Here is a 21,872-nt window from a genome sequence, read left to right on the forward strand (position 1 = left end):
ACCTAAGAGCTCTGAACCCTAATCAACGTCTCAAAGGTCCATGATCTACGAGATACACAGACCAGACCTGAGTACAATTTACTTCTTTTTTTCCCATTTTTATATTGTGAGAATATTTTTAAATATAGGAAATTTCATGTAATCTCCACCCAAAATCATCCTTATTTATTATCATATTTGCTTCAAGTCTTTTTTATTAAAAGAAAATTACAGATTAAGTTGGAGTTCCCTATACCCTCCAGGGATAAATCCAATCCCCATAATTCTTTTTTTTTTTTTTCTTTTCTCCCTACTTATCTTTCTCCTCTCTGTTTTTCTGCCTGTTTTATCCTCTTCTCATTAATTCTAAAATTTAGTGAGTTTAACGTTTTATATGCTCCTCTCCTAAATATATTTTTTTTTTAAAAAGAAGACTAACTGAAATTGAAATTTACTTCTTCTTTAAGGCTCTTGATTCCTTTTTGGGTGCATATCTCTGGTCCTCAATTGAAACAGGTTTCCACCCCATGATGAAAATGATTATTAAGTTATATGGTGCTTTTTCTTTTATGACTTTATAAAATTGCCTCTGAAGTCATGTCTGGAATTCTGAAGTTATTTTAATCAACTTGTAGCATGAGAATGAATTAATGGCCTCTCAAGGTTACAACTTTGAGGAAAAACACTCAACAGGTTGTCTTATTTCTGATTATATCAGCTTAAATTAAAATCATTTTTAACTTATGAAATCTTATGACTTAGGCCATACAGTGCTATCCTTACCAGATTTGGCTGCAAATCATTGTCTATTTCCAGAAATCAAATTTGTTCTCAGGGGTCAAACCTTACCATCAGAAGGAATATTCAACAGAATGTGTTACAGCCTCTCTGAAAGGGATGCTGCTCATTTGGAATCATAGCAAATTAGAGTTAGAAGAGACCTTAAACATCTAATACAAATCCTTTCTTGTGCAGGTGAAGAAAAAGATGCCCATAGAGAGAAAGCTACTTGCCAGAAGTCACATAGTGAATTACTGGCAGAGTTGTGTCTGGAACACAGGTCCATTTTTTGGCACATGCTCCATTGAGATGTCTGATGCCTGGAGTATTAGTAAGACAGCTGCAGGCAATGCATAGAAGCCATCTCATCATTATATAATTTAATGCTAAAACTACTGAGTATAATTTAATGTTTTCCCCAATGCAGAAACTTCTCTGTAGCTACCATGTCACACCATCAGTGTCAACTTTCTCAGTCTTGTAACCAGGGCTGACTACATGGGTGTCAACTTGAGCAGTTGCATGGGACCCTACACTTAAGGGGGCCTGATACTTGCTAAGTTTAACATATTCCTTGAAATTCTTGATTTTTTAACAAGTGGTCCCACATTTTCATTTTGCACAGAGCCCCGAAAATTAGATAGTCTAATTGTAACTTACATCTTGGGAGATAGGAATGAGGAAGAGATTGGTCTCCCTGTTTTATTGGAAAAGAAGTAATGAAATGCCTAGAACTGTCCCTTGGGAGAGGATCAGGAATTTGGTAACTGTACCTCTGACTCAGGACACCCACTACTTCCACAACCCCAGGCCACTTGCATGGTTTGGAAGCACAGGACCTAATCATCTTCCCAGTATAAGATCTAACTTCTTAAGAAAAGCTCCAGGGAAATAAGTGATTAAAATAGGATAGAAATCTCAGCTTTGACTGTGCACATCTGGGTACCAGTGGCCTGATGGCTGTAAAAGGAAGCCACCCTCTAAGGCAGGAAATTCAAGGAGACTGCCAAAGGGGAAAGGCAGCAGAGGCTGGAGAGGAAAGGTGCCCCTGTCTGCTACATAGAACCATGAGAGAGAGGGCAGATATGGCCAAAGGAGCCAGAGACAAGGTTTGAGTGCTCCAGGAGCTACAGCCCAAAACTGGGAGACTAAGGAAATTAGAGAGGTCCTTGTTCAAGAATAACTCACAAAATCAACCAAAACCTGACTGTTTAACCACTCTTTTTTTCTTCCTTCCTAAGTCATTTATTTTACTTGAACCTCAACTCTAGTACTTCTCTCATTTTTTTGTTATTTGTTTGTCTTCCCTACAGCACTGAAAGCCATCTAAAGGCAGGGACTATGTCATTCATCTATACTGAACATATAGCAAATTGATTCAATTGAGAGAAATTCATGTTGTGTTAGGCATGGTGCTAGGCACTAGAGCCAGGGGGCAGTAGGGAGGAGATGGGCACAGAGATGACTAGGGCACAGGCTCTGCCCTTAATGAGTCTTCAGTCTAAAAGAGACAGGCAAATGAGCAAATCATTACAATACAGTCTAAGGAGGAGAAAATAATGAACTCCCCTGGAAGGGGTGGTCAGGGAAGTCTTCCTATGGCATTCAAAAAATATTTGTTGCTTGATTGTCTATTCTAGGACAAAACTAAGTAGATAAAACATATTGCCACTCTCCTGCTACCCTAGAAATTATCATCACTAATTCACCTGAGTAAACATTAAGGAATGGGCCAGTACCCTCAGTGGAGCCCCCTAAGCTCAGCCCTGCCAGGTGCTTGTCATGGAGGCATATCACCAGCTCTCCAGGTGGGTGAAAGATGTGTAAGGCAGTGGGATCTTTATGCAGCTGCTGAACATCTGGTGTCGGGAATCTAGATAACCTTGAACGAGAGATATTTCTCCTCTGGCCCTGACCCTCAATGTTTGGTACATCTAGTTTGACTGAGAAACTAAACACTGAACCAGAACAAAAATTGTGTGTTACTTCTCACAAGTTTTAGCATATCAGAAACAGTGGCTGATAAGCCAGAAGAGTAATAGACTTTAAGAGTGTTTCAAGGCAAAGAAGGGGCCCCAGGTAACAGGAGGATACGCCATGAGAAAGCCTGACATTTTAGTGACAGAGCAGTAGGTGCTGAGAGCAAACTGCACCCAGAATTTGAGTTATAAAATGTCGGGTGGGGCCCGCAAATTCCCCAGTCTCATTGTCACAGGTTTTTTTTTACTTTTTTGTTTGTTTATTTGTTTTAGGGGGGAGGTATTTAGGTTTTATTATTTTTTTCTTTTTTCTTTACTTATTTTATTATTTTTTTAATAGAGGTATTGGGGATTGAACCCAGGACCTCTTGCATGCTAAGCACACACTCTACCATTGAGCTATACCCTCCCCTGTCACAATTTAAATATAACTCTCTATTCAGTTTCTTTAAATCCTTTGGTGATATGTCAAGCAGCATCCAGTATTTTATTTCTATCCTCCTTTTTTTATTATTATAAACTAATAATATGCTTGTAAAAAAATTCAAATACAGAGTACATGAAGAAGTGTGTGTCTCTACCTCACCCTCCATACTCAATTCCACACCTAGGAAGTAATTAGTATTAAAATTTTAATGTGTATCTTTCCAGGCTTCTTTATTTTGCGTACATAAGCATATATACACATTATAGGGTGTTTTGATAATTTGTTCACAAATGGAACTACATTGTTTAAATTGTTCAGTTTGTTTCAATATTGTATTTCTTTAATATATTATAAATTATAGTCTATATTCTATGGTCTGGAATGATGTACCCCTTCTAACAAGCATACTTTCCCAACTATAGAAATGAATTATTACTTGAACAGAAAAAAAAACTGCCAATATCCTTTTTTCTTATGTGCCTGTGATTCTGGATGATCCCCAGTCAGGTTACAGGAACATAATGTTTCCATTTTAGCTCCTAGAAACTGAGTGATTCTGAGCTTTTTAGGGTCCAGAGACCCCCTTATGAATCCAGAGAAAGCTATGGATCTCCCCAGAAAAACATATATATGAGGAAAATTTTGCAGATAATTTAAAGGTTAAGATTCCCTCATGCTATAATTTCCCTTTCTCCCAGAGAATATGTTTTGTTCCAAATGACTGGTCAAGGGAGAGTCTTCCTCCATCACCAGTAGCCTGTGTGAGTTGCTCCTTCATGTTGGGCCCCTACCCAACACTACTTTGTCTCTAGCAACTTTTCTCCTCCACAAAGATGAGCTTCACTCAGACATCCATGTCCCTAGCCACTGGCACTTGGGAAGACTGATGGAAGCCACTATTACAATCAACTGAACCCAGTCTCCTCCCCTGCAATGCCAGGTTGCTGCCTGCCCAGACACCCTGGCTCCCCTCACAGGTACCATCAGCACAGGGCAGACTGTCAGGGCTGTGCCTCAATAACACCTAGAATGGTCAGCAGCCCATATTGTTCACTGTCTTCAATAAGACTCTGCTGCCTTCACCTCTTCCTCATTTCTCATTTCTCACTATACCTCTGTCCAATAGGTGGCTAGCCATCCTCCATCACTGGGAGATTATAATCCTTTGTTTTGGGGACCAAGGCCTTGACCCTAAAGGATTAAGGTATCAGGCTATCCCCAATGCCATAGCTAAGAGGATGTCTGCAGTGTACATTCAAGTGCACTGTATACTGATACACTGTCTCCTCACTTTACCATACTCAGAGATGCTCTGGACACTGCTATCTCCCATATTCCCTCAATCAGAGCCCTTACACATTAGTACTCATGTGTGCATGCACACATATACACACACATACACAGGCATGCACATACATCAACACTCCTGAGGTGTATAAATCAATTGCATTTAGCCATGACTTTCCATGCCCTCTTTTCCAGGGTTTAATCAGATTCAGTCACATTCAAGCATTTGTTAACTCCTCAACTCTTAAAGCTACACAACAAGTGGCCTTTACAAAATCCTTCTTTGTGCAACCACTTAACCTGCCCCAAAGCCCGGGAAGCACGAATCAGAAATTATGAATTTATAGAATTTTAGAATAGAAAGGGCTTTAGATTCTTTCATTCATTAAGCAAATCTTTATTAAGGTTCTACTCTGTGCCTTGTAATGTGTACTAACTCATGTAGTCCTATCTTCTCATTTTACAAATGAGAAAGCAGAAGCAGAAGCGCCCACAGTCACACAGCTACTTAAATGGCAGGCATGTCCATGTAACCTGACTCTTCTTTCTGGATTCATTATATCCACAGGCTGAAGAGAAACTTCTCTCAAGTTCTAAGTAGTAACTTAAAGTAGATGATGAGTTTAAGAGTAAGATTTATCATCAGTGATACCACAGATCAAAGAACAGTCTTCACCACTACAGGGTGGAAAGACAAATTACTCTTGAGAAAAGCAATTGCACAGGTAGTCATTGCTGTCAGCATTATGATCCTGTATTAATAGACAGGAGTGTGTGTTCCATGTTGAGTAGTAACAGCAATGAGGGTTTGAATAGATTCATAATCCATTACCTGAAACTGCAAATCCCCAAACTCTAAAAACTGTAAGTTTTTTTTTTCCTTTGGTAATTCATTTGGCAACAAACCTGTCCTGAATTGATGCAAATCAATTCATAGTCTTTGTTTATCCTTTGTTTATTCTTATCTTTTTGCTACAGAAGAATCAATATTTTTATTATGGGTGCTCCTAGACCCCTTATATATGGTTTAATATAATATATAGATGATATTGTTTTTCTCAAATCCACAAAGTTCTGAATTCTAAAAAAAAAAAAAAATCCAACCCCAAAGATCATAATACAACTAGGCATTATGGTTGTATATTACATTTAGAATATACATACCTCCCCAGGATTAGTGTAAAGGATATTGGTTCTTACCCTCTCCCGATACACAAATAAGATTAATTCCACTGAGACTTCACCCTTCCCAGATTCAGTCTAGTTATATAGGTCCACTAAGTTACTTAGGTTCTAAGAAATTATATTTTAAGTTTATTCCTTAAGAGTTGCTTGTACAGCAAAGGAAACTGTCTTTTTTAAATTAAGCCCTGGGATTTACTATATCGTGAATTAGTCTGGAAATGTTGCCTGGTGAGATCTCCTCCCTGCACATTGTGTAGTGGCTAGTGGCTTCTCTGATTGATAGTGAAATGATATTCTTCCTGCATTATCAGGTGTTCAGAGGAAGTGATGAATGTGAACTTTGGGTCTCAGTTAATCTTCCCCAAACTCTAGCCACTCCTTTTCTAACTCAGATTTCCCAACTACCCTTTCACTTCTTTGCAGGAATCCCCAGCATATTTTTTAGTCAGTTTTATATCATTTATGATAAGGAAAACCAAAAGAAATAGAGAAACTACTTATACTACCTCACAATCAATGGCATGACTCTTGTGACTTGCCTTAATCAGAGCTTTTTCTTAATCAGAGCTTCTCCCCAACCCATTCCATCATATCTCCATCCACTCCTTTCTTTTTTTCTCTGTTTTTAAGTTGAGTTTATTTCTGATTTGTCCTTCTAATTAATACCCATTGATACCAGAGTTCTACTACTTGAAAAAATGGTCTCTTTAGCAACAATCAAAAGGCCAAAATTAAATACAAAATTGCTTTTGGAAGAGATTGCGGATACAAAATAAAATCTTAAAATATGCATTTAATTTTATGTAACTAAGCAAAACATTGTAATTTCCAATAATTATATTTCTTATTTGTATTCCAGGTATTATTGCATTGAATCTTAATAAATTCTAGGCAGCATGGTATAATAGAAAGTTTCAAAACATTATGATAACTACTCATGATGAGAATTTTTCCTCTGCCTTTAAAAATCAAAATGTACCAGTCCTAACTCATCTCATTAGAACCCAGCCCTGTCCTAAAGCAAATCTGAAACCTGATAAATTAATGAGAAATATTATTGATTAGTAATGACACAGGTGACCTTTCCCAGATCATATTTGTCTTTTGGTCTCCCATAGCACATGCTTTATTAGAATAATGTATTTAACTTATCAGTCTTCCCTGATAGATTGTAAGCCCTGTAAGGACAGGCATCGTGGTGTATCTCGATCATTATTGTAACCCAAGAACCTAGCGTAGTACTGGTTCATAGTAGAAACATACTTAACAAATATTTGTTAACTAGATGAATGAATGTGTAAATGAATGAGTGAGTGAGTAAATGAATGAAAATGGGGCTTTATTTAAAAGGAAGCCTATTCTGGTTATATGTTCTATGGTCAAAGAGGTCAGTAAGGAGGCTCTTAATGGAAGATCAGGCGGGAGGAACTAGGCTACTAGGGGCAGAAGGAATGGAAAGGGAGGGAAGGTTGTGAGAAATGGAGGAAATAAAAATAACTAGAACTTAATGACTGGTTGATTGGGTGTGGAGAACAAGAGAGAAGGAGAAATTGCTCTCTAAGCTGAGTGGCCCAGCAGCATCATTCAAGAGAGAAGGGAATCCTGCTAGGAAGAGATGGCCCAGGAATTGAGAAGGAGGAAATTGTTCAAATATAGTTCAGCTCATTTTCCTTAGTCCTAACCAACTAGCCATCCCAGGCAACTCTGCTGGCTCTACTTAGAGTGAACTAGGCTAGAAAAGCCTTCTGGCTGGGCAAGAAGATACAATCCAAGTAGCCTTGGCATTTAAAACAAGCAGAAAGGCAAAGTGGATTAGGCAGGTATGACAGCAGAGCTACAGCAGCTGGGAGGTAATCATGAGGCTCTGGGCCCTATAGAAGGGGTTTGGGTGGGGCTGAGCAATTTGAAGCCACCAGTGACTGAGAATGAAGGCTGGGGGGACCAGAGACATGCAGAGCTATAGGGATGTGAACCAAAATGAAGTCACTACCAGCGAGCTAGGAAAATACAGCTCATTCTGCTGGTATGATCAGCTAAGCAGAAGAGACCTGCTGCCAAATAGAGGACAGAGAGACTCAAGCAGGAAAGAGACTCAGCTTCAGCAAACACTTACTAAGTGATCCCTTAGTGTATCCCTCATTGTGCTAGATGCTTTATTAAAAAGTTATTTCCATATTTTAATAACCCTTTAAGGGTTATTGAGGCACTAAGATTCCTACTCTTTTGCAAATGGGGAAACTGAGGCTCAGAGAAATTAAGTAAAATGTCAATGCCACAATGTAGTAAACCAGCTCTCCTTAAGGCAGCCTAGCCAATTTCTAGCCTGCTCCTGCTAGTGCTCAACTTGGTTGGAACAATATTCTGCATGTCTACTACGTTCCAAGAAGAGGGGACCCAAACAGCTGGCTCCTACCCTTATTCTAAGCTTCTTAAAGTTGGAGGGACAGTCCCTCACTGCCCATCATTAAAATCAAAACTATATGAGAGAGTTTAGAGTTAGAAAATATAAAATTTCAGAACATCTATAAACATATTTCCATTGTAATTAATATGGACAACTAATATTTACACCAAGTACTTCATTAACTCCTGATCCTGTGTTAAGTCCCAGCACACCATATATATTAAATATAATGAGGTCCATTTCTATTGATGAAGAAACTGAAGCTCAGAGTAGTTAAGTGACTACCCTCGCTTAGCTTGTAAGTAGCTCTGTCTGACTACAGAGCCTGTATTCTTTCAGCTACACTGGCCCACCTCCTTTAAACAAAGGCCTACATCTGATTGATGAGAATGGCCCACAGGAATACTTAAAGACAATGTAGCACTAAGCAATATGGTATTGAGTTTAAGAGCTGGAAGAATTCAGAAAAGGGACAGAGCTTTGGGGCTGAAAAAGAAATATGCTAGAGCTGGCATTGAGCTGGGCCCTGGAGAATGGGTAAAATGTGACCGGGGGTGTTAAGGAAGTGGACAATGTGTTGAATGAAGCAAGAGCAAAGGCGGGGAGGTAGAGTCAGTGTGACTTGTTCCATTGAGAGGAAGGAATGGACTGGGATGAAGAGGAAATGGAAAATGTGAGACAATTTAAAGAGAGCATAAAGTAAAATTTGGTAAGAGAGAGGATGTAAAGGTCAGGGAAGAAAGAGTCAAGAGATTAAAAGCAACGTTCTTGACTAGAGAGGATGGTGTTTGGGCACAGATAGAAAGTACAGTGGAGCCAGATCATGCTCATATTTAACCTATGAAAAGTCAATGGTATGTACTTAGTGAGTGGCTGAGAGAGGGGAGAGGAGCAACTTAAATATGCGGGCAATTCTGCTCAACGTCCCATCCAGAGAGCCCCGACTCTGGAGTGAGGAGATACTCATTCCAGAATTGGAAGCTGGAGATCTACTACTCCCTCAGCTGGTCTCAGTTCCTATATACCTCTCACAGTATGAACCTTTCACTATGCTGATTGTGATCCTGGTGTTCAAAGCAAAAGGATTTTTTTCATACAATATGACCCCTAAAGGCAAGCAAACTACATATTCCAGTGTGAAATGAAAAAAAAAAAGAAAAAGCTATCATTTGCCAACTGGAGAAAACTTTACTCTGCAGTTTTTACCTTACTTACTTTTACTTTAGCCCTGAAGGTGCAACTCCACGGCAATTGACAAGGGAAAGTATCCTTTGGAATGCCTTGAGTTGAGAGTAACAGAAAACTTATACTAGTTTAAAACAATAAAGGGAAGGTATTGGCTTTTCTAACTAAGTCTAGTTATGAGATGGGCTTCAGGCATGTTCTGATCTAGTGGCTCAATTATGTTACCAATGTCCTTTCTTACTGTATGTCCAATCTGCCTTCCATTGTGCAGCTTTGTCCTAAAGCTGGCCTCCCTTTATAAGATGGCTGCCAGCACTAACCAGGACTACAGGCTTCTTATTACATATCCAGTGAGAGAGAAAGAGCTTCCCTAAACAATCAAAAAAATTCCTGGGCTTCCTCTGGTTAGATCATCTTCAGTCACATCCCCATTCCTGAACCAATACTAGGAAGATGGGATGAGGTTATGTTGTTTATCATGAATAAATCAAGGCCTCCACTGGATGTAAGAATCAGGTCATTGTCACCCAAAATGTACATCAAGGAAATCCAGGGTCCTTTTAGAAAGGGGAAAGATCATAGCTGATACTAAAGAGGCAACTAACAATGTTCTTTTCAGAAACCCACAAAGCCAGGAAGATGAGGAACTTAGTTTAAGACATGAGCATTTATCCAGCTGACATTTACCAAGTTACTGCTCTGGGCTGGTTGCTGTGCAAGGTTTAGAGCCATAGAAATGAGTAAAATATGACCTCTCTTTTTTTTTTTAATCAAATGGGAAAGACAAACACAAAAACAATGTGATAAGGCATTTGACAGAGAACAGCACAAAGTTCTGAGATGCAGAGAATGGAGCAAATTACTATACCTCAGTCCCCACACTTTTCTAATAAAGGTTTTTTTGGTTTAACTATTGCTGACAGGGACTAGAAACCTCAAGAGATCAAACTGCATGGAGCTGGAAACCTTAGGGCCTCAAGAAATGTTTTGAGCTTTAGGGCCTGAAATGCATTCTCCCACCACACAAAAAAGATACGAGAAACGTCTTCGTTGCCTCTTTCTGTTTTACATATTGGGACTCTGCTAGTCATTATTTATTGAAGAACGAGTTCTCCTGCTAAATGGGTGCAAACCACTGTCCTAGCCTACCCACTTCATTTTACCAAGAAGAAAATTAGACTGCATTAAAAAAAAAAAAGAATGGATTTGTCCAAAGTCATACATTTACTAACACTTAAGCCAAGACAAGAATTCAGAGATCCTAACTTCCAGCCCAGTGCTCATTTCATTGACTCACTTTCAGGCTTTAAGAAAGAAAATTGATGGCCAGTTTATGATAGGCAAATGCCCATTGATGAAAGGATCTGAAGAAATCAGGAGAAATGGAATTAAGGCTGAGAGAGGTAGAAGATGGACTTCTGAAGAAAGGGACTCTCCTCCAGCTTCAAGAAGTTTAGAATGAAGTTAGGGGCTGGCTGTTTGAGTCCCCTTCTTCTGGAATATAACAGAAATGCAGAAAATTTTACTCCAACCAATCTGAGGGCTGGGAGGAATAGGCTAGAAGTTGCCAGGCTGAGCCCAGGAGTGGGCAGGACCAGCATGAACAGATTGGGTTTTTTTTACTCTCTTCTCACCCACTATGCCTTATGGCAGGATGAAGAGAACCCTGGAAAAGCAGCCTCAGCTTTTTCCCAGACCAGAGAGAACATGCAGAGGGTGGGTGAGGAGTGAAGAATCCCACACTCAGAGAAGATGAAGATGTCGCTGAGTCTGTGAACCCTGACTGAGCCACACCTAGACATTCATGGGAAGAAATCCACTCTGGGATCTGTCTGCTTCATCAAAATCCAGCTCGCAATAAAATCAATGTCTAGTTAGCCTATGTGAATGGTCCATCCTATCCTTCTAAGGCAAACTGTTTCTGCATTCATTTCCTCTGGGCATGGGAATATATATGCAATGACACACACACGTGTCTGAAGGAGCCACTTATCCCTGCATCTTTCTCATGGTGTCTTAATTCATGAGCCTATTCTCTGCACGTCAGTAAATTCAGAGAATAGGCTCATGAGTTAAAAACTGAATGGTTTACTTCAGTAAAACCTCTGCCACTGTGAGGCCTTACTGGGGACCTTTCAACAACTCTGCCCAGGCCTAGGGTCTCCTGGGGCCACTGACTTAAAAAAAACCAGCACCCCACCCTCTGGATGGCAGAGACCAATTGCAATGCCTTCCTTTTCTCTTTGCTTCAGTCTCCCTCCCTTCCTTGTCTTTCTCTCTTCTCCTCATCTCTCCATTTCTCTCTTCTTCCTTCATAGTTCCCCTTCCCTGTCATAAGCCTTGCTGGGCCTCCAGCTCCACTGGGACACGTGTGGAATAGGGTCCAGCCCAAAGAAACACAAAGAAAATAAGGGGGCACATCCATTTGCCAGGACCCCTGGCCCACCAGCCTGACTGCCTTCTCTGTCCCACTCAGATATCCCAGGATGGATGTCACCCGCCTCTTCCTAGCTACCCTGCTGGTCTGCCTGTGCTTCCTCACTGCCTACAGCCACCTAGCACCTGAGGAAAAGCCCAGGGATGAAGGGAGCCTGAGAAGCAACTCCTCCAAGAACCTGTTAGATTTCCCTTCTGTCTCTATTGTGGGTAAGTAGCCTGGCCTGGAGCCCAGTCTCTGGGCTTTGGCCCATGAGAAGGGGCTGCAGGTTGTCAAACATGCTCCCCAAACTGATACCAGGATCCATTGCTGTGAGTCACAGCTCCTTTGTGCTCATTCCTCAAAACAATCCTGGTGGAATAAAGTGCTCCTTAACTCATTTGGTATAGGAAAGCTCTGCCTGCCACCAATCTAATATGCAGTTAGCATGTTAGAGGCTGTGAGAAACCCTAGAGTCAATGCACTTGGTGAATTTGCTTTAAATTAGCATTTCTGAAACCTATTGAATTATAGAACTCCTACCAATGATAAAAAATTTTAGGAAATGTTGCAGAATATAACCAAGTCTGGGATGAACTGATCCTTTCATGCCAGGGTTAAGAGTTAAGAATGACTACTCAGGGAAAAATACCTGGCATTGGAGATCTTCTGGTTCAACTTCTAATAATAAGAACATATATACTTATTTTGTGCTAGGCACTGTGAAATGAGTATTGTTTTTAATCCTATTTCATTTCACAGTTAAGGAAATTAAGACTTGGAAAGGTTAAGTAACTATCATAAGATTACATAGTTCTTAATTGGCAAAGACAGAATTCAAACCCAGGTGTTTAACATCAGAACCTAAGCTCAAAGTTAATATCCCTTACTAACCTGCCTCTCATTTGGAAATGAGGATATTGTAGATATATCAGGGAAAGGGCTGGAGCACAATAACATTGATTGATCACCTTCGATGTACCAGGCTTTCCACTTTATAAACATATCTCCTTTATCCTCAAGACAACTCTTTGAGGTAGGTACTACAGTACCCTATTTGCAGATGAGAAAACTGAGTCTTAAGGAGGTTAAGTAGGTTGCCCAAGGCCACACAACTGTTATATGTCAGATTCAGAATTTAAATCAGGTATACCTGGCTCCAAATCTCTGAGAAATGGAGAATAGGAATCAGGAAACACAAATCCATCCATGTACAATACACTGAGTCCACTTTCCAGGGCCTTATTGGACTTCCCTTTTGCTTTCCGTCAGAGGACTCTTTGATCTCACTCTCTGGCTCCACATCAGCAGCCAGGCTAATAAGAGTCCACTGGTCTATGTCTCAAGATGTGGTCTATTCAGCCAACCCTTCGTCCTTCCTCGACCCTGGGACTTCCCGGCCCCCTCTGCTCCTCCCACTTCACTGCAGCTCAGGGTCCTCAGAAACTGGCTTTGCTCCTTCTGTCTCTTTTTGAAGCACTGAACAAGAAATCCAAGATCAGCAGAAAAGAAGCGGAAAAGAAGAAAAGCTCTTCCAAGGTAGGCCTGGGAGTTCTTATTGTGGGGGTGGGACTGGACTTAAAAGGGAAGGACCCCCCAGTTTCTGGCTAGGAACTAAATGAAAGATTTTCCAGGCCTACATGCCCTAAAGAAGCTGAACGCTACCAAAAACTTTCCAGGCCTTGAGCCCTGAACCAGACCCCCACGGAAACCCAGGGAGCTGAGGTTTGCTAAGCAAAATAGCTTACCTGCTAAAGAGCATCTTCCTATGCTAACTCACACCCTGACTGAAAGTTCACCATCACTTATTCTTTTGGATGAATGCAGTGCTTCCCAAACCTCAGTCATTTCAGAGCCATTTCCACAACTTTTGCTATACTGAGTTTCACCTATTTAATATATTTGTTTAAAATTAAAACTTAAAAAAAAAAAGCAATGATAGAAAACCAGTGTCATTTGCCATAAATAGAAAATAACCATAAAAACATAAAATGAAAATAAAGCCTTGTTAGTGAATTCTAGCTGGTTGGTGTTGCTTGACAAAGGCTCTAAATCTGAGGCTTGCTCTCTGTGTTGTAAGGAAGATTAGAAAGTGTTGAAGAGGCATTAAGGATATATTGGCAGCAAACTGAGCCTTTCCAGCTGAAAGAGATTGAAAAAAGAATCCTTTCTCACTAAGTGACTCAGTGTCATTTAATATTCATATACTGCCTAAAATCATACCACCATGGTACAGGTTCCCACACTTTGAGAAATACTAGATTAAGGCATTGTTGAAATGCACACATTATTCCTATTTGCATATCAGATCAACTGTAACCAGAGTAGAGAGTACTGGACTAGGCATTGGGAGGTGAGACCTGGCACTGTGTTATGATAAAGTTCCTTCTCCTCTTTGGGCCTTCTGTAAAGTGAACAAGCAGATCAAGTGATCGACAGAATTGAAAAATCTATTTACATGCAAGGTACTGAGAATACAGTAGTGAACAAGAGAGATATACCTCTGCTCTCATGGAGTTTACATTCTTCTGGGGAAAACAGGAGAACAGTAAGTAATTGGGTAAAATAAATTCAGATGATAAACGCTGTTAAGAAATTAAAGCATGATGATGAGACAGAGGGAAGGGAAGAGTGGTCACAGAAGTTCCCTAGAAGAAAGCAGCGCTTAAAGACTGAGAAACTCAGTAATCTTGAACAGCAATGTCCAACAGAAATGCAATGAGCCATGTATATAGTTTTAAATTTTCTAGAAGCCACACACAAAAAAAGGAAAAAGAAACAGGTACAATTAATATTAATTTATTTAACCCAATAGATCCAAAATACTGTCATTTTAATATGTAATCAATATAAAAAGTTAGAGATGCTTTACACTCTTTTTTGTGCTGTCTTTGACTTTTATGCTCTCAATTCCAATGCTAATTTTTCCTACTTAAAATGAAATATAGTCCTGACTAAACAATAAAATTGTGTTTAACAGGAAAAGTAGTTTACAGTACTTCAGTTTAAAATTTATAAACTAATTAAAATTAGATAAAATTTGAAACTCAGTTCCTCAGTCGCACTAGACACATTTCAAGTTCTCAGTAGCCACATATGGCTAGTGGCTGCCTGTATTGGACAGCACAGCAAAGAATGTCCCCAGGAAAGGGAGTAGCAAGCTCAAAGCTCCTGCAGCAGTAACTCATTGTGTTTGGTGCATAGAAGGCAAGCCGGTGGGGCAGTGTGGTAAAGACAGGTGGGAGAGGTGGGCAAGCCAAACCACAGAGGGCCTCAAGGACCAAAGTAAAGTTGATGTTTCATTCTAAGTGCAAAGAGAAGCCACAGCTGCGCTTTAAGCCTGAGTGTAATGTCATCATAGGTCTTCCAAGAGGTCCCTTTTGTGTACTGGAGGATGGACTGTAAGGGGGCCAGAGCAGCAGTCAGCGAGCGGCCTGGCCCAGGGTAGCAGCGGTAGTGAATTAATGGGTGGACTCTGCATCTATTGTGAAGGCAGAACTGACAAGGATTGCGGATACACTGGAAGGGGAAGGCAACAGAAATAGTAGTTTAAAACTATGGAGCTGAATGGAATCCCTAGGGAGAGAAGAGAGCTTGGCCGGAGCCAGTTAGGTTTGATGAGGATAGAGGCAGGTGGGGTATTATTGGAGGAACAGGCAGGACTCGCTATGGTGCCAGGGGGGCATGAGTCTGGGCAGGTAGTGGGCAGCGGGTCGGATATCTGGTCGGGAACCTTGGACCACAGTCCAAGGAGTTCCCAGGCAGAGATGAGAAAGAGTGGGGCGAACGCGGATGGCTTGGGCAGCCCCAGTGTTTCCTCGCAGAAAAAGGCTCAGACGAAGAAGGTGGCGCGGCCCCGGCCCCCGCTGCCCACTCCCTGCGTGGCCACCCGCGACAGTTGCAAGCCTCCCGCTCCAGCCTGCTGTGACCCGTGTGCCTTCTGCCAGTGCCGCTTCTTCCGCAGCGTCTGCTCCTGCCGCGTGCTCAGCCCCACCTGTTGAGCGCTTCCACCTCAGGGTGGCGGGCGGGATGGGGCAGGGATTCCAGGGTTGGGGATCCCCGGGCCCTGAGGCCCTTCTGGGGCGGGCGATCTCTAGTAGGTGTAGCTTGCAGGGACAGGGCGTGGGCGTGGCTACTGGCGTTGGGGAGGAACTTTCAGGAGGAGGGGTTTCAAGGAGACGTGGCTTGGGCTGGGCTAAAATCCAAATATATGCAGGCTGCTTGAAGGTGTGTGGCTGTTTCTTTAAAGAATTCGAAAGATCCTTTTCCCTTCACCGCGGAAGTCCCGCAGGCTACGCACATGCTCCCTCCTGGGCCTGGGGAGACCCAGTTACCCCAGCCCTAAGTCTGCACTTCCGGTAAGCGCTTCTCTCGGTCTGGCCGCGGGAGACAATGCTGCCCCCTACTTTAAAGCCTGGGAACACCCGAAGCTGCCTCCAAAACCAAGGAGGCAGAAAGGAGCCATTCCGGAAAGGAGAGGCGCTCCCCCAAACCCGGAAAAAAAAAAAGGCTGCAACTCCATACACAATCTCACTGGGCTGTCTGTGCTAAGGGATCTGCGAATACAAACTGGGCTGGCTGGTTGTGACTGGGCATTGCCGTGGGTCCCTACAGCCAGCTGACTCTGGCCTGAGGATCCTAGAACTATAGGAAGCTCCCCCAAAAAGCTAGGCCAAGCATCCAATAAAGGAGGACGGTAGACTACTGGAGAGGTCCCAAGACCTCAAAGAATCAAAGGAAAAGCCATACAACAGGCACCAGAAAGAACAGGACCTTGAGGAACGCGAAAAGAACCAGGTCAAAGAAACCAATGGGCAATGTTTTCACAGCAAGGCTATGGGATAAGTCACCTCCAACCACTTCAGTTCTTGCATGGAACCATCCATAATTCAAATTCCCAAGAGAGAGAATCTGATTGACCTGAGTGGTGCTCAGGAAAGGGTGGCCCATTTGATAGACAGTCCCACAGTCATTTTATAATGTGGGAGGGGTAATTCTCCAATATAAAAACAGATACAGTTGCTGGAGCGCAAAATCCGAACTGGCAACTATGAGAGAGCTAGCCTCTGGATTTAGTCTGAAGATACTTCCAGCATCAGAAGTTCTGCAACATAATCTGAAGTCACAGTTTTCTGTTTTTTAGGAGAGGTATTCTTTCTTCAGTTGAATTCTTAAAGGGGAACCTCATTATATAATACACATTAAAACAGTTTTAAGTTACTATCATGTTATAATGATGCACATGAAAATATGAAACCAGAGGGAGAAGGGTACAGCTCAAGTGGTAGAGCATATATTCAGCATACACGGGGTCTGAGGTTCAATCCCCAGTACCTCCATTAAAATAAATAACCTAATTACCCCTCCCCCCCAAATGAAACCAGAGATTAGAGATTAAGAGTTTCCCTCCTATATCAGCTTCAGCAACCAGTTTGTTTCCATCTTTTGTTTCGTTGCACAGAACTGAAAAAAAAATCTAATTCACACAGAGAAGTTGTAATAGGATTTTAACAGCTCACCCTGTGATCTCAGAACAGTCTTTATTAAACAGAAACACCAAGAGGTTTATTTCAAAATCTGGTGCAGGTGGTGTCTGATGTGTTAAAATTTGGCACACAGTATATTTAAACAGGTATGTTTTTATTACATCTCTTAAATGGCTTCAAAGTTTTTAAAAATTGAAGCTTATCGTTCTGTAGACACAATATACTTAAAAACCACTACCCTGAGGGGTAGCAAGTCCTCAGGATCTCAAACCTGTTATTGGATTGTGGACCATGGGCCAACCTAATTGGCAATCTTTGGATCCTGATCCTTACTCTAAGTTCCTCCATCTATTTAAACAACCACAGATCTACAACTTCACCCAGTCAGGAAATTATCCCCAGCCATACAATAGGAACTTTATAAAGGAATTTAACTCCAAAAGCCAATCCTATGGGTGAAGGAGACAGGATAAAGAAAAGAATTTGATTTTAACTGAATTAGCCAAACCATCTGTAGTAAATTTCAATTAGTTTAGAATAAACCTATTTCTCCCTTTCTTCTTCCATGCACCAAGTATATTTATCATGAGGTATAGGGTGTGTGTGTTGGGGGCTGGAAGTGGGGCAGGAATGTATTTTGTTTTCTCAATAAAATCATCAAAAGTTTATGTTCACTCCAGAAAGGAGTTTTATACTGATGGCTCACAAAGAGACAGTAGCTATTGTCAGCTTTCCCAGCAGGCTATCAGAGTTGTGGAGTCTGGGAGGTGGCACCACCTGATGGTGGTGGTGGTGATGATCATGATGATGATGACGATGATGAGGATTGTGCCTTGTTATCTGGGGAGCCCAGCAAATAGCTTCATTCCTTTGGCCCCTGAAGGTTTTCACATCTTTCAGAGCTCCTCTTTAGAATTCCTGGACTCAATGGCTGCATAGACTACCAGAACAATAATGAAAACACAACTACTAGAAAAATTAATATAATGATAATGATGATTAAATAACCTTCCCAAATCACCTAATTTGGTGAGATCATATTTACAAGCTATTGGGTGAGTTGATTCCTCCCCAAATCAAAAAATAGAGCCTTATAACTTTAGGGGAAAGTTTAGTTGGTTTTTTTCCTCCCTCATTATTTATCTATCAACATGGAATTCTGCATAATGTATACATGTCAGAGGTTGCAGAGGGAAGGGAGGGCAGTGCAGCCCCTGAGGAGCTGGGAAATAAATAGAAGAGGGGGACTTGATGAGGGGAAGGGGACACTGAAGGCACTGATGGGCCAAGGGCTACCACTTTGGAATCCCAAAGCAGCCTTGGTTTCCGAGCCTTAAATGATCTTGAAATTATTTGATCTCTGTCTTCCAGAGGTCCCCCAGGAAGGCCCAACTGTACTTGAGCACCCCAAGTAATCCTCAGTAATTTCAGCCAAGCCAGACTCATGGAGCCCCCTGCACTGGCTCCAAGATGAGTGCAGAGCCTCTGGAGGGCCCTGAGCCGTTCCCTTCTCCCCGGGATTCCTCTGAGGTTGTTTCCTGGTTTTTGCCAAGGACCCAGGTCTGCTGCTCACAGCTGAAGGCCTGTGTAACTTGTGATTATCATAATATCATACTAATATGCCTATTGATGGAGCAGTGCTCAATGCCAGGATGATAACCAGACTCCCAAATTTCCTTCTTGAGGTAGATATTAAAGAAAATAAGGAACTGGGACTCAGAGAGGCTAAGTAGTATGCCTCGACTTCACATCTCAGTGCTGAGATTCACACCCAGCCCACCTCATTCCAAAGTCTATGCCCTTAATCACCAGGCCACTGAAAGCCAGGCATAGGGGATTCTGTCTGCTAGAGCCAACACCTTGCAGGATCCTCAGCACCAAGATCTCTTCCCATTTTTTTCCCTAGTACCATCTCTTCTCCACCTCAGCAGGACTCTTGAAATTGCCAGGTACAGCAACCTGTTTAAACGGGTTAAAGGGAAAAAGAGAACTTTGATGTTGTTCACATCACTAAAAAGTCTAGAGGATCTATTTAGTTAGTATAAAGCATGGCCTGATCCAGGTCTTCCAGAATGTCTCACTCTGTCTCTCAATTCTGTGTTAGTGTTACCCTCAGGCAGGCTTCCCCTCATGGGGGCAAAGGAGCAGCTCTAAGCTCACATTCCTGCCATGGCTGGCAAACCTACTGAAGAGTGCCTTTTCCTCCATTTTCAGGACACGTGGGTCTCTTTTACAGTTGCCACCTGCTGTGCATCAGGCACAGGAGCAAATCCTACAACGCTTGTATGGACTAGCAGAATAGGCATCACCTGGGAACTTGTTAGAAATGCAAATTATAGAGCCCCATCTCAGACCTACTAAATCAGAAGCTCTGGGGGTCGGCAGCAATCTGGTTTAACAAGCTCTACAGGTGGTTCTGATCAAGTTTAAGAACCACTGGGTTAGTGGAGATACATATAAGCCAGCAGTTAGTAGAAAAGCAGGCCCAGGTCCCCACGGAGAGACATGCTGAGTCAGGGCATTCTGTTGGACATACCTTGGGTGTATGTTCCCACTCACCTCTCTGTTTCTCTGCCTCATAATAAGGCCAGTACGAGAACAACTGTGAGTGGGGGCAATCAAACTATCAGGGTACAAGGCAGTTAGGTACCAACTGTTTATGGGAGTTGTCAGTAAAAGCCTACCACTGAGTACTTGGGGACTTTTGGGACCCTTAGGAGGTTATAACTGCTCCAGCAGGGAGAGGAAGCCAGCAGACCTGGGGAATCTGGGTCTAAGCACAGACCCACTGGGTCCAGGGTAAGTTCCTGGGGTCACTGTTGGACAGTTTTCTATATTGTACCATGCCAGATTTCTAGAAGAAACTCCTAAAGTTCTGGGGTTGAGTCTGGACCAACTTGAGCCATGTGCCTTTTTGGAGAGTAAATCCATGGGGAACTTACTGAAGCTGACTGACAAGGCCTGATCTCAAAAGTACCCCTGGCTGTCTCTATCACTTCAAGATTTCCTAGCCTTGTTCTCTGAGGTAGTCCTGAGTGGGTCTCAGGTAGAAGAATCTGAATTCCTGAAATCTCTGACCCTGAAAGCAGAGCTGACCCCTGCCTGCTACCTCCTGCAGTTCTCCTGGCATAAACGGGCCCTCACAACCTCTCCTGAGTTTTAGTCCATGCTACCTCAAGCCCTCCAGGCTCCTCATTGCTTTTCTCCAATGGGATTTAAAAAGGGATCCTGGCACCTCTAGCCTGGCAAGGCCCTCCCACCACAGCCTACCATTTGGAGGTGGGCAAGGGGCTTGGTATGCAGGAAAGAGCACTGGCCTGGAGGCAGGCAGGACACCTGAATCTACAGGGTGGCTTTGGATGTCATATAAACCCTTGAGCCTACATTTTCCATATACAAATGCTGGATTTGGCTCTATAGATGTTCTAAGGTCCTTCCAAGTTCTAAGATCCTATGATTTTTCTAAGTGTTGTCTAATTTTCTAAGAATTCTAAATTTCCTGCCCTCAAAATAGCTCCCTCCCACCCACTGGTGCCTGACACAGCCCTGAAATCTTGATGTAAAACTCTTTATATACATGTTGTATCATTGACACTTAAAACAAGATACAGATAGATATTTCTGTCGCTGCCCCACATCACATGGTGAGCTCACAGCAGACTCAGGTCTCCTCCCTCCAAAGCCCAGTCCACTGCTCCACAAACCCTCCTCCACCACTCCAGGCCTTAACCTCCCTTCTCCCTTTCCTGGGAAAAAAGAAAATCCAGCCTGGCCAGAGACTATAGGATCCTTGACCAATTCCTTCTTTCCCCATGAAGCCCAGACATCAGGTGGTGGGAGAGTAGGAGACAAAACAACTTTCACTGTGGGTACCTGGTCAGTGTCACACATGTGACAATGTGACAGATTAGGACACCTGAGATCAGAGATAAGGCGGAGACCAGATGTGAAAGGGGAGGGTGTTTTTTAAAAAGAAAAGGTTCTGAGACCTGGCATCTCCAAAGAGGAAAGGAAAAGGCAGGGATAAAGGAAACCAGAACTCCTAGGGGACTAGATGTGGGGGACTGCATGGGGTCTCACAGGAGGGAACATCTGGAAAGGTATTTAGTGAGTCTGGGAGAAGACAGACTTGAGGGGAGTGTGCTTGCACACAGGCAGTGGCCCCTTGGAGGAAACAGCATGACTACTGTGCAATATAATGCATTTAACCTCTGTGGCTCAGACATACAGCAGCCTCCCCCTTTTCTATTGAGAAGTCATTGTCCCAAAGACCACCATAGAAGAGGAATGGAGGTTCGCACAGTGGGCAGCACTCTGGTGGCAGCCTTGCCTTTAAGGGACCTGGATTATGGTTCCAGATTAATTAGTCAAGTGTTGGGGAGTCTGAAACTGGGCTCCCTTCCTCCTAAACCTAGACCTATGGGTGTGAAAAGGGTATTGGATTCTGGTCTCAGAGTCCTATCTAGGACAAAAGCCAATTCGCTTTCTCAAAGCCTATTCCTGAACTGTAAAACAGGAATTCAAGTCCCTGTAAGCACAAGCCCCTACTGTCCTTACTTAGCAATATGCCTGGCACACAATTAGGTGTAAAAGAAATGGCAGTGGACTGTTGTGGATCTCGGTCTGTGTCGTGATCAGTTGAGATCTGGGTCCCATGTCATTTGTTGCTACTAATAGTTTAAGTACCAAAGTTTATAAATTATTTACAGCAGTCATAGCATATATTTATGTAACCTAATGCAAC

General features: G+C 42.3%; 2 protein-coding genes across 4 annotated transcripts in view; both read left to right on the forward strand.

Annotated features, from left to right (window-relative positions):
• Positions 1-15,868, forward strand: part of ASIP (agouti signaling protein) — a 72,670-nt gene extending 56,802 nt beyond the window's left edge. For all 3 annotated transcript variants that reach the window (XM_032462188.1, XM_032462189.1, XM_006190779.2), the window contains 3 exons: positions 11,703-11,872; positions 13,120-13,181; positions 15,467-15,868. In XM_032462188.1, the coding sequence (XP_032318079.1) occupies positions 11,713-11,872; positions 13,120-13,181; positions 15,467-15,643 (399 nt within the window). In that variant the 5' untranslated portion in view covers positions 11,703-11,712 and the 3' untranslated portion in view covers positions 15,644-15,868. The remainder of the gene's footprint in view (positions 1-11,702; positions 11,873-13,119; positions 13,182-15,466) is intronic.
• LOC116658005 (60S ribosomal protein L29-like) overlaps positions 1-21,872 on the forward strand; it is an 801,314-nt gene that overhangs the window by 107,361 nt on the left and 672,081 nt on the right. The window lies entirely within an intron of this gene.

Source organism: Camelus ferus, chromosome 19, assembly GCF_009834535.1.
Source record: "Camelus ferus isolate YT-003-E chromosome 19, BCGSAC_Cfer_1.0, whole genome shotgun sequence".
Classification (NCBI taxonomy): domain Eukaryota; kingdom Metazoa; phylum Chordata; class Mammalia; order Artiodactyla; family Camelidae; genus Camelus; species Camelus ferus.